The 13,992-nt window shown below is 37.9% G+C and overlaps 1 protein-coding gene across 1 annotated transcript in view; it reads right to left on the bottom strand.

The window, feature by feature from the left end:
• Positions 1-13,992, bottom strand: part of LOC116774684 (actin-binding LIM protein 1-like) — a 29,019-nt gene that overhangs the window by 7,506 nt on the left and 7,521 nt on the right. Inside the window, 3 exon segments of the mRNA XM_061524014.1 lie at positions 2,219-2,421; positions 2,519-2,637; positions 2,713-2,873. Coding sequence (XP_061379998.1) covers positions 2,219-2,421; positions 2,519-2,637; positions 2,713-2,873 — 483 coding nt within the window.

The following is a 13,992-nucleotide window of genomic DNA, read 5'->3' as shown; positions in this document are numbered from 1 at the left end:
TTTATTATTGTCTTTCTCAGCGCAAGTGAATAAGTTTTAAATAGCTAATGAGTGAATTTATTCAAGAATTATGGAAAATTATAGTTGTGAAATCTGTACTGGTGATGTGTGTTTAACGATATTAATTACGGATACCTACATTTTCAATTGTCGTTTTAATTTGTCAGTGTCGTTTGATGATAATATTAAAATGATTATAAAGGGAAGGTGTGTGACCAGTTTAAATTTAACTAAAAAAAACTTTACTCGTTTTAATAATAAGTATTGTGATAGTTTTAATTAGCTAGCAGGTTGTGTACACACAAATAAGTGAATTTGTTTCCCTTGTTTGTTGTTGTCATATAATAATAATAAGAATGTTTGGATCCCCACTGGATATTCCGATTTAAATAACATTCATAAAGCGGCGATGAACTGATCGTAATCGTTTTAAGCTACTTTTGTGGCTCTCAGAGGTAGTTGATACATTTATAAAATATATAAATGTTAGTTCTGAGAGGACCGCTATAACATTATGTGCGAATATTATTAATGTTTCAATGAAACTAATATTTTCGGATTACTTCGCGTATTTTTATCATGACGTCTTTACATCGCTCCCAAAAGACAAAGATGCCTCAGAGCTAGAGTCAAGACTTCAATTTCATTAGCAGTTTATGATAGGAGTACAAAGTAACAGAGTAGGGTGAGGATCAGGTAAGAAGGCCCAAGATACGGATATATTGAAGTCTTTATTCGGCAAGAACGATAAATATAAGATCCATGCCATGATGTTAAAGATGCAGAACGAGTGGTTAGATATAGGAGATTTTGGCGCACCTTATTCATGATTTGTCGTCAGCATGGCTAAAATTTTATCTCAATGCGTTCCAAATGACTCTCCCAGATTAGAGTAATTTAGTAAGATGGGGTAAAGGTACCGAAAACTTTGCTATATCTGTGGGAAGGCAGTTGGAACTGCTAAGCATTTACTGGTGAGATGTAAGGTACTCTTCGATAGCAGTCAATACTTTCGTCGTCACGATAGGGTTCTGGAAATCATAAGTGAAGCGGTTAGTCTTCCGGTAGCCAGAGCGCAAAGGGAAATAACCAAAAACGAGCGATCAGTAGGTTTTGTGAGAGAAGGCACTAGGGCTATAAAATCAAACTTCAAGCCTTACTCTATCCTTAAAGCGGCTTCGGGTTGGACTATAATGATGGATGCGTATGAGAAACAATACAAAATCCCAGAGGATATTTGTACGTTGGTCTCTGGAACAGACATATTTTTATATTCGGGAATTTTAAAGTGCGTTGTGATAATAGAGCTAACAGTTCCTTGGCAAACCAACACCAAAGACCATGCCATCAAGGTCAATAAATATTACGAGCTCACTAAAGAACTCACCAGACATAGATTCTTCGTGGATTTGTAAGCAGTAGAAGTGGGAGCGAGAGATATAACGGCTAAATCTCTCTACAACCTACTAAAAGACTTGGCCCTGTCCAGAACTAGTATTAATTCAATCTTGGAACGTACTTCGAAGGCAGTCAGTTAAAAATAATAAAATACGCGTAGTAATCCGAAGATACATTTAAATGGATACTCGCGAAAGTATTAGATCTCATTATTATCAATGTTTTACAGCAGGAATATATAATGAAAATTAGTATTTTTTTAAACATATTCTGCTCGCACTCTCCTGGTACCAGACAATGATAGGACTTAAAATTGTGATGGTATTATTAGCATATTTTAATCTTTTAATAGTTTACAACGTGTCTTTTATTTAACGCTGAACACCAAAGTAAACAACTCAATGTCATCGTAATGTATATCCATATCTTAAAACGCTCCTTGTCTTCGGTTCTCCACACGCCCCACACACACTAGGCACCTCACATAAACCCTCATACAACTAATCGTTAGTCTTTTTACAGTCGATTGTGTTTTAATGAAGGGTGTGGGCGAAGAGCCCTTACAAGTTACGGGTATATTAATATTATAAATATGTTCCGTAACAATTACCTGACTGAAAGATAGTGATATATATTTGACGAATAATTTAATATCTGATGAATAAGTAGTGATATAAGTAATGATAACTTTATACATATTTATGACTCCTAATGACGCGGACCGTTATATGCTATGTCCTCTATTTTGACGGTCCTTTCTCCAGTTTCCTCACTATATATAATATAATAGTTATAAATATGACGTTAAATTCGTTTTCACCATTGGGGTCTGGTTCTCTGCCCCTAACGTGATTGTTGACCGGCGAAGACGGGGTGACGGGAGAGGCCGGGGAGGCTGGGGAGGCCGGGGAGGGTGGGGAGCGAGCTGCGCGTGCCGTCGCCTTCTGTGGGCCTGCGGAGCAGGACGCGCAGACCACCTCACTGCCCGTGTACGTCACCTTCTCGCCGGACGGGAATGCTCGTCTACACGAACGATAACAAAAAAACATATTAATGACATACCCTCGTCGTCACTGACATCAGATCGACTATGTCGTAGAGGACGGACGTCATTACTAACTTGCATCTGGCGCAAGTGAAACACTTCTGATGGTATGTGTTCCCGAGAGCGGAGACCACCTCGCCCTCCACGTACTGGTTGCAGGCGGCGCATCTCGTGCCGAAGGCTCGCTGGTAGTCCTACAATGAGGCCAAAGACGGTGAAGTCATGAAATTTTGTGAGAGTACTGTTGTATTATATCATAACGGGTGTACCTGGGGGCAGTAGTAATGTCCGTCCTTGCAGAAGAACCCACCCCGAGCGAGCGAGGCGGAGCAGGTTCTACACGTGAAGCAGGCCATGTGGAAGTACTTGTCGGTGACCCGGAGCACCTCCCCGCTACACTTGCCGCCGCACGCGCCGCACACGACCTTACCTGAGCACAGACGATCCTTATACTAAACTACAAACAAACAAGCCACCCTCCACTCAGCGTCTGTCGTATAATGTCCACATTGAACACGCCGCGGTTTGTTTCATTTGAACTAATTTACAATCAAATTGCTCTTTATATATGTCAGTAGCTATGAACTTGGATAAACAAACAAATATTTTCAGTCTCTAAGAAGTGATGAAGTCGTGAGATGAAGTTCGCTTCTTTCACAGGCTGTCTTATTGATGAAGATCAATTTGACGATATGAGGGATCTGCTTCCTTTCTAAGGTTAAGGCGTGGCCGTGTAGAGAACGGAGCAAACTTTGCTAAACTATTTATCAATACAATAAATTGTTTATATTTATAGTTAATGTATAGTATATTTTATATTTCTTAACCTGCTCCAAAAGTCTAATGAAGGTTAGGTTATTAACTATTCTCATCTTCAGTAGTAAGATTTCGGTATTTTTTTTAATTACTTATCTATTAGGTTAAAATGGAATTAATCCTAAACCTTATAACACAATTATTTCAGCTACTCGTTAATTGTTATAATCACAATTATTTTTATTTTCTCTTAAACAATATCTCAAACAAAATAGAGCAACTGTAACTTCAAAATGTTCCGCGTTGTTTCTGTGAGAGTGGTTCAGTTTATACGATGGGATCTAGTTTTGGCGATTCAATGCCATAATAGGCCGTCATTTACAACATCAGATAACATTGATGAGAGTAATGGAATGCTGGAACCGGTGCGGTGTGAATTAGGTACTAGAACTATCACGCGGACATCTATTATTACTAGGTTCGAGTAAGTAGAAAATACATATTGAGACAAGAAGTTACGTTAGATATCAATGTCTCATTGACAGAGCTTACTGTCATTGATTTTGATTGATAAAATCGTGTCATATGGAACCGGTCGGTTGACTCCTTCCATGCGACTGAGACAAGACAGTATAATAGGTCCCATTCCAAGACATTCAATCGACGTTTATCCGTCTGTACCTTATAAACTACTCCCAATTCACACCAAGCACTCCACTTTCATACACTTGTCACGTGTCACTCCTCAGTCGTCACTTTACTACCAACTCCTCTTTGTCTCGTATCCTCTCTTACTTACTCTTTTCTTTTATCTTTCTCAACCCTTCCATCCACCAAACCTACTATACTGATAATTTTCTTAGACAAAGAACAATACAAAATACATTAACTGAGACTATAAGAACGCTTTACTATGTATTTATATTTGTATGTACAGTGATATGGTCGCCACACGGTTCGTGTGAGGAGCACGGTTGAGATCCTTTATAATATGGAAAACAATATTCTACCATCATCTCAAAGCTCTCCCGTCTCCATCCCCCCGTCTACCTGCTCCACACTCCACACTCCACACGCCACACTTCTCGCAGTTGGCGTCGCTCCAACTGCGCCGGTATATTAGGAACATTCCGTCTGAATCTACGGCGGCTCTTCTTTTTGTCCTGCGCCTGTTCCCGTGCCGGTTTACAGATAAGTACATTTCATATTAACAGTCAGTTCACTTTCATAGGTAACAACAGCATTGTATCCCCCGAGTCTTAGGATATGATATCGTTTCTTTGACCGCTATTATTTCCTTCTTAAATTTACACTAAAATAAGAGTGAGGGTGGACGCGTGTGTGTGTGTTTGTGTTGGTCGCATCCCGAGGGAACCCTTTGAACAACGGTTGGGAGCTCTCGACTCCGGGGACTCGTTCGACGAAGCGTTTTCCAAACTGACAAACAACATTAACACGTTACGTATAATGAGTAACGACTTGAGATAGATGATTGTTATAAAGAGGAAAATAGACAAAACTTTGAAGGTTTTTTCATTGAAAATATTTTGATGAAACCCCCCAGTTTTGTAGACTACACATCACAATGACACGTGGGTAATTATTTATTATATTCCGTGTAGTTCCATCAGCCACAAGCCATGGAAGTCGTATTTTGTATCAACTCAGACGTTAGTCTATAGATGGCGCTGCGCTGCCAGTTGGTTACCATGTCTATTTAAGTATGCGCTATAAATTCCACTCTGAATACATTTTCGCAGACAGCGCGTTCGAAATCGCAGGCCTAAACTGATTATCGATATAATGTAATCGTCCAGTCGTAACGTCCATGTTCATCTGGACAATATATCTGGGTAATATACAGTGTCAATCGTCAGCTAGGGCAGTCGTCTCTCCTCTAACGGACACTTCACTGTTTGTTTGTAACTTTGTTGCTCTTCACTTTGTATAACAACTACCCATGAATGCCTATAACTTGAGCCAATGGATAATATTAAAGTTATTAAAGACCAAGTTATTTTAAATATCTCATGAGTTCTTCAAAGAGTTATGTTACTGTGACTCCGTGATTTTAATGCTTTCATAATAAATGTATTGTTAACATGCAACATTAAACTAGTTACAATGACAAGGTCACGAAAGAAATATTTTTAATAGTTATATTAAGTAAATATAATAGTCTAGACTCGGTTCACACTCAAACATGAACTGCCTTTCTGTAATTCTCTTAAACACATTATTTATAACTTTTTTCTATATGTTTAATGTGTTTTTCTTCCGTTCATTACATCCGACTTGAACCATCACTATTAACATCTGAGGCTATAATGAAGCTGTCACTCAAACCAGGACAGATTATAGGCGACATCATTCCACACAAGTTCTCGATTTTCTCTCCATTATATTACATATATTGAATGAAAATTATAAATAGATTAAAGGAGAGAAAGTCTGTGTCATTAAGTAACTGAATTTTTGAAAATATTCACATGTTGATAATTTTATGTACGAATATTATGTTTTTAAATAAAATCACAAAGGTATTCATCATCTGTCTGTGTAAAGTTAAACAATATTAATGTAGTACATTTCAAACATCATTTTTAATGTGAGTGAACACAACGAAACATCCACTGCGGCCGGCGGTTTACATAGTGTACATGAGGAGTGTGAAGGTGTGACGGTGGTCAGTGGAGAGTTGGCGATGGTTACAGACACACTCACCGACTCATGTAACACCTTACACGCCAGCTGTCCACTGTGATATGTGTACAACCTGAGCCCTGGCCCCGAGGCGTGATAGGGAACTCGATAAATATAAACATAAACTACATTAATGTTTCATTTGACTTTATAGTACGCATGTTATGTTATGTTTGTTTGTGCGAGTGTGTGGATGTGTGTCGTAATTCAATATAGACGAGGAACACGGAGCGGAGATAAAGGCTATGAAGGTTAAATAATAATTATGATAATTGTAGGATATGGGTCAGGAGACGAGACGTGGGAAGACGATGATGGAGTTACTGTCGAGACGGGAGGATTCGACATATTATTTATAAGTTAGTGGACAGTCGACTCATAAGAGCTACCTACCACCTCTTAATAATAGTATATAAGTATTGTTAGTATGAATGTATATGTTACGAATGTATATGCGGTAACGCATTTGAGGAGGAGGAGGATCCGGTGTATCAGACGGAGCAAGAACGACTTTCACGAGAACAGAGAAAGTTAAAGGAAAATGTTCCGGGAGATAGATATATACAGTAATGAGAGTACGATGCTATAGTAAAGTGTATTGACTGTTAAATGTTAGGGAAACTGATTCTCCGAAATAAGAGAAAATAAAATATACTGATGACATGAAAAATCACACACAATGAGATGTCAAGATAAAAATTGTCAGCTTTTGTTATTTTAAAAACAGCGTCGCGTTTTCGAATCGATGTATTCGCAGTGTACAATAATACCCCAGCAGAATGAGATCCTATCTTAGAGACCAACAGTTCCAACATTATTATAGAACTTTCTCTATTAATGAAAGATGTCGCTCTCACGATTAAGGTCACTTTTTGTACCCGCATCCATCAGTGAAGAGGTCAAGTGGACCACATTCGTCCCTCTCGTGTTATTAACCAACTATTTAGCTTAATATTCAACACTATGTAAACGTGCCTGTGTTATGCACTCCGCCAATTTGCCAACAAATGTGAATCGGGGCATTCTGCTCGGGGCGCCTTCAGATTAGTTCGACGCACAAAAAAAATAGAAAGCTAATGGATGGTCTCTTAGAGAGAGGAGACGAGCAGCTGTCCTCAGCACACGAGATAGAGAACGGTCGTATTGTAGATGAAATATTAAATGTACGACATCAATAAATATTCGCACTCCGTTCGATCAGTTCTCTCGTAATAACTAGCTGTAATACGTCATTCGGACAGAGCGATATTTATAATTGTACGGTTGTGTCGTGACGGCTCTACAATTAGAGTCGGTTCAATTACAACTTATATAAAAGGGAAAGTGCCGTTGAGTCGATCGGGAACAGCTCTGTGTTCATGAACAGTCCCCACGATAAATATGAAACGCTGCAACCTCTCTCACGACAACACACGACGCGGACGGAACACACTCCGGCATGTTATATAACAATTGGAAAATATGATGATAAATATAACGTTTACAGTATGTCTGTGTGATCATCAGTAGTACTGTCACATGGAATGTCACGGTACATATTTAATATTGTATGATATGTTTCATCTCCGTCAGATGTCTCTTTAAGGGCCGATCCTCACTATAAAGCCGTTCATAGTTCGTTCTCGGTCCAATCTCGGTTTGATAAAATATTATGAAGTAAAAAACATATGTGTGCATTCATACTATCCGTAACAGTCAAGTTTCGCTCAATTCCCAGTCCAATCATGATCAGGTTCGAAGAAATTTTTCTTTGAGCGAGATCTAACCTGTCAGGACATGTACCGATAGTGTGAATATTGTTTCGGGTTCAGTCATCTCTTACCCGCTGAAGCGATAAGTATATCAAATGCAATGAACTTCAAAACTTTAACTATATTTTACTTTTAATAAATTTTAATCGTATTTGAATTATATTGTAGTAAAGTAAAGTAAACTTGGATGCACCCACATTGTTCTCATTGCTTTATATTTTCTTTTTTTCTTGATAATATTATCTTCTTCATCAAGAAGAGCTATAATTGCTAATTCTTCAATCAAAAAGGTACATGACATTTTTTTACTGCAAATATTATAATAACTTTCTAAGTTTATTAATTATCTGCAAGCCACATACTATACATTCGACTTTGATTATTGGCAATTCAAGACAGAATCGTGAACTGAGTCAGATTGTATAATGTGAACATGATATGACTTTGCCAGACCGAAATCGGACCGAGAACGAACTGTGAACGACTTTATAGTGAGGTTGGGCCCTAAAGTAATCCGATGGCGGGTCGAGAGTCCCCTGCTGGCTGCTACCATCTCGTGTCGACTGTACGTTAATAAGACTGAAGGTCGTGTCAAGGTTGGGCTCGTTTTAATGACTACACAGAACACTAAGGTCACCTCGTCGCAACAAAGATATACATATTAATATTGTACATAAAAATAGCGACTGTCGCTAGTTTTTATGTTCAAGTCTCGTTTAAAACAATTCTCGTTTAAACTGAACCATCTGTAATAATTCCATCGAAATATAACTACATATGTATATGTGATGTTTTACATTTTGTTTGTTCCAATGTTAACCGGTATTAGTATTACGTCATCGTTGCATGTCCTCACAGACATAAACACACACACATAAAGAGTGTCATATTGAGATGAGAACTTAAAATATAATAAACATTCAATTATTGAAAATTTTATAGCTGTTGTTATCTCACGCTTAATATTTAAATATTTCTCGAAAATCTAACTATTATTTGTTCCAGAAAAAACTTTTCTTATTTTGTTAGGAAGAAATAAAAAGTACTAACAATAGGAAGTTATAAATACGAAGAGTTTTAAAACAAACAAGCAAGCAGTCCTTATAGTTGGTCGGCGTGTTCTTAGGAGAGTCCACTGACGACAGGAACGTCGACCGAGACTTCATGATTGTGAATAATATCATTGTCATTATAATAATAAAACACGGGATGTGGTCCCCATGAGGTCACACTTGTCAGAGCGTCACTATCACACGCCTCCATGGACCTGCTCCCTGTACCTGTACCCCGAGCGTACGGACCATGAGCATTCACTAGCTTCAATGTTGATGTAAATAAAACTTGTCAAATGTAATGACACGACAGATAGTCTTAAAAAATAAATAATATACAACATACAGGAAATAAAATCAACAAATGCTCAGCTATCACATACATTTGAAATATATTATGAAAACTTATATTAAGTTAAAGAATAACGAAATTCAATTAAAAATATACGAAGGAATAGAAAAACAAAGTTAAAAACTCAGGTCACAGAAATGGTTTTAGACCTCTTTTTTAAAATTAGGTGATGATTGGACGCAACGTATATGAAGAGAAAGGGAACTCCAGAGACGGGAAGTTGGGGAGGAGAGATTCTAAGATGAAGATAGATGAAATATTGGAATGGATGGATGGAATGTATGATGATCAGATAGAGTGGAGTTTGACGAAGACCGAGAATCATCAACTTAATAATATAGATGTAATAAAAATATGAACAGCAACACAAGACTCCGCATGTGCTCGAGTCTCAGAATCTGCTCTTCGGTAAACTCAAAGCAGCAGCCGTCAGTATGATCAAGGGTAGAAGGGACAAGAGATTTTATAAAAAAAACTCCTGCACTCCACTTTATAGCACAGCGGTCGTAAAACATGACCCGAATATAACATTTTGAATATAATAAGTATTTGATATAAAAATAAAATAAAAAGTTGTTATATTTACGAGACCCAGTTGTTTCCGCGAGAAGTGAATTTAGTTAAAATAATTGAATGGAAGTTTTAAACCGAGTGAGATTTTCCGTTTTACAGTTCAAGGTCTATGAAATATGTTTATTTTTAAATATATAATTGTACGCTCTTCTTCTGTCTGAAATGACTCAATCTTAATACTCATTTACATTTATGTTAATGTTCCGATCACGTTTTCTCATTTCATATCGAACCCCGTCTCGCACTTGATTAAAACTTCCTCTCATAAAGGCGTTTTTCAAAACACAATATCATCTTTTATAAATTCGTCAAAACATCAAGATGACGTCATGAACGAATTCATTGTCTATTGACGCTCGTGATCTTGAAACAGAGTTAAGAATAGAAGTACGGTCACGGCCAGGCCATGCCACGCCAGGCCCGGCCAAGCCAAGCCAGACCACGGTGATAGGTCGCTGTTGGTTCGCTCTTGGTTTCGTGATGGCCGACAGTGTGATACAGTCTGAGCTGTTGGCAAGACTCGGCGGAGGGGGACATTCATTCATGACCAGGCGCATACATTGTAGAACCGATATATCATACCACGTACGGCTTATAGACAACACTACATAATTATAGAAGTCACATTAAAACATAAAGTAAACATTCCGTAAGGACCTACAGCTCATAGATAAACACGAGCCAATGGAAAAACCGCGATATTTATTCGGTTCAAGTAAATGGTAATTTATTTCAAAATATTCACAACGCATAAGAAATAAAGTAACAGCTAGCCTCAGTGTTCGTTCCAATTTTCGTAAATAATAAAAAGGTATTTTTCACAGCGATCAAAGCGGTTGATTGGTTTAATGTATGTGTATAATGACCGTCACAGATGATTCGATCCGCTCTGATTTCCCCTCGATAGTTATAATGTAGTCGATGGTGCTCCGCTCCGGTACATCCCTTCAAAAACAGTGGAGGTCACCGCTTCAAACGATGATCTCAGAACACAGCATCCCATCACGTAGGTGGAGACTACACACTAGAGATGCGACACTCACTAGACTCTTGCATTACTGCTCAGATAAATATTACACAATAACAAAATATTTCCTTCGTGAACGAACGTTATAAAACTTTTTTATATCTTTATTCATTACCCAGTCATTTTTATTTTCAACATCTATACTCACATCATTTTTAATAAAAACATTCTTAAATTATAAAGTTACTTTGTAAAGATCATCCCAGGGCCAGAGTCCGAGATCATATAGACCGTGACGATGAAAGCACTGGTCCAGGTTGCGGTACACGTGTTCCAAAAATATTGACTAATCATATATATCGACTGCCTTAAACGATCAATACGTAGCAATAATAATCTTATACGAGTTAAACAATAATTAATTTTAAACGAAAACAATAGATAAAAACAAACTGTAACATAGTAAAAGTGGTGAAATGAAGGGCGTGTTGATGACGACCTTACGTCTGTGGACCAGCCAAACAGAATAGATCGCTCCGTAATGTAGAATAATCTAAGACCTTCTTTGTGACGTAGCATGCGTTCCTGACGGTTTGATAACCGGCTATTATTTTTGTGTTACATTACATTATATTATAATTAACTGTATATTGTAATGTGTGAATGTCCCTCCCGGTGTCCACGTGCACAGGTGACTATAGAGTTTGTAATTCACCCCGAGTACGAGCGAACACCCACAGAATACCTAACTCTCACCGTGCCCGTAGAGCGCCGTGAGTTTGTGTGTGCGCACGATGATGTCACCGCCTGTGATAGTGCTAATAATGCCAAGGGCGCTGCCGTCACGCGGCCCCTCCACTCTACTCTACTGATACATGTTACACATACAACTGTTATTGGGCCGTTACTATTCTTATTGATCCTTGAAATGTTCACATTATACTTGTAACTAGGTTTAACCTGCGGTATACGGATATTCTGTCCGGTTCGCGGAGCAAAATTATCTCGCTAAACTTTAATTTTCATTACTAAAGCTTTTTATTTTTTTCGTAACAGGAACTTCATTTCAGTGCGCGAGTGATATTATCTTCACGGTGGATTCACAGTTAATCGCTTCATCGCGTCGAGGCGAGTCTTGTTTTTTTTTTTGCTTTGTGTGAATCAGACTCGGTCGCACTTCAATTAATTGACGACTTCATGCAGTGAGCCCAATATTAGAATAACAATGTATTGATATCACACGAGATGTTTTGGCTAAACGATAAAGACGTCAACACTTGTTTTTAAATGAGAAATAGTTGAAAACCTGTGATCAATGATTGCGGTATTGTTTTTACCCTGTTAGTCACACTCTAAAAATAATTTGGACATTTGTAGAGGTCTATATTATAATGTAATAGTCTATATTATTATAAGAGTTAATAGAGTCTTTGTCTAAACTCTAAAAGTTATCTCCCCGACATACATTGAATACGCTTTGAGTAAATATTAACTAGGATAATACAGAAGATTCTACCATCTGGAATGTGCGATGACATTGATATCCATATACCTTACACCTCGATGGGAGACAACAAGTCCCACAGCTCATGTGAGAGTGTTGAAAACTGTTTATTTCTTTTATTATAAATGATAACTAAGAAACGTACTCCTCTATTTAATAAAATCTAATTACAATCGACAAGTCACGAAGTAGGGACGATATAACTGGAAGTAAATATTTATTAAGTTAAGGAGTCTTTCACGGGATACTATTAAACGTAAGACATAAAATTTAATGATCATACAGACAGAGAGAGATCGCTTCTGGAAAGTGTTAAGGCAGGCGACAGACTCACAGTAACGAGGAGCGGCGGGTGGAGGTTTTACACGCAGTACGTGGATGTAGATATATTAAGAGAGCACTGTTCTTATAACAAAACTAAATTTCACCATAGTTTTTAACATCGGTCCGGTTCTCGAGCGTTTTCTATTTTAAATTATTGATAACGTAAACAACGTTCGCCGTGTGTGTGTAATATGGATCATGGATATATTGTTTTAAGGTTTTGATGTTCTCAAATTCATTACAAGGGAGCGGTCATTTCCGGGACTCTTCACTGGATGTATTGGAGACATTCTTAAAGGAGACAGGCTCGTGGTTCCAGTAAACGTCAGCCAATATACATATTTCATTCTTTGTTCGTAATCTTCAGCGTTTTTTCGAGACGTCTTTTTCAGATGTCATCTCGATCAGATAGAGAACGTCTCCAACTGCGTAGTATATTTTTTATTGAACTGTGAGTTTAAGAGGCCTGTTTAATACGTCTACAGTCTACGGTCTGTATCGTGTAATAAGTTATAACAGGTCATCGTCCTCTAGTCTACAGCGCCCGTGGTACGGCGGTAGGTACGGTAGATACCAAAGGTACAATCCACTATAGATCCGCCTTCTGACTGCAGTGCATAGTATCACCGGTCGAGTGCACGCGATGTGGTCAGCGACTTGAACCGAGTCTAACAAAGTAATTGACTTTATTGTACGACCAACTACATCGCAGACGTTTCATTATTACGTTATATATTTAAATTATTTTGTCATCATTGAGATGTGTACATTTCTAGTGATAACAATACATTTATGTGTACATATACAACACCGACACTATTTTTGTGATGCATGGACATTGGTGTCCCGACAATTCCAACCCGTCTCGATATAGCGAGAATGTTTTAAAAACCAATGAAACAGAATGTACCTTCTGTATAAACAATTTTATAAAATATATAACACTGTACTGAACTCAACTCAAACTCTCTGGACGAATTTAAAAATGTTAAACTACGAAGTTATATTAAGGTCGGTGTGCATGTCGAAGGCGAGGCGTCGTTACAGAACAGTTAGCGAGTTAGCTTTATTTTGAACGCTCCTCTGTTATAAATATCTGGAAGCTAAACACTATGTAGGTATGTACGGCGGTCGATGAACGACTCCCGGCCGAGCCGTGAACTCACCAAAATATTCCAAACACTTCTAATCGCATCACTGACTGACTTACTGTGTTGGAAACCTCCAAATGAATAAACTTTGTTTACGATGATAACATAGCTAATGAACATGTATCTTCAACTTGACAAAATCATATACTTTATAAAGATATGTTTCGTGTCGTAAGTAGATCAGCTCCGCGGTGAACCACTGTCGCGGACCAGCCGGTTCACAAAAAGACTGTAATTTTATAGCAATAACGAGAATGTCAACTCTCATCGCCGAGATTTCCATCTGCAGTTGTAATATTCTAATACATGTCACATTATTTCCTGATGTAGGCGGATAATGTTTTTTAATACAGTAATGATGTTTCTACACAATAATAAACATTGATAAAGAAAACCATAACGACTGAAGTACTGAG

Source organism: Danaus plexippus, chromosome 23, assembly GCF_018135715.1.
Source record: "Danaus plexippus chromosome 23, MEX_DaPlex, whole genome shotgun sequence".
Lineage (NCBI taxonomy): Eukaryota > Metazoa > Arthropoda > Insecta > Lepidoptera > Nymphalidae > Danaus > Danaus plexippus.
The sequence above is the reverse complement of the archived record's forward strand: the minus strand, read 5'-3'. Positions and strand labels throughout refer to the sequence as shown.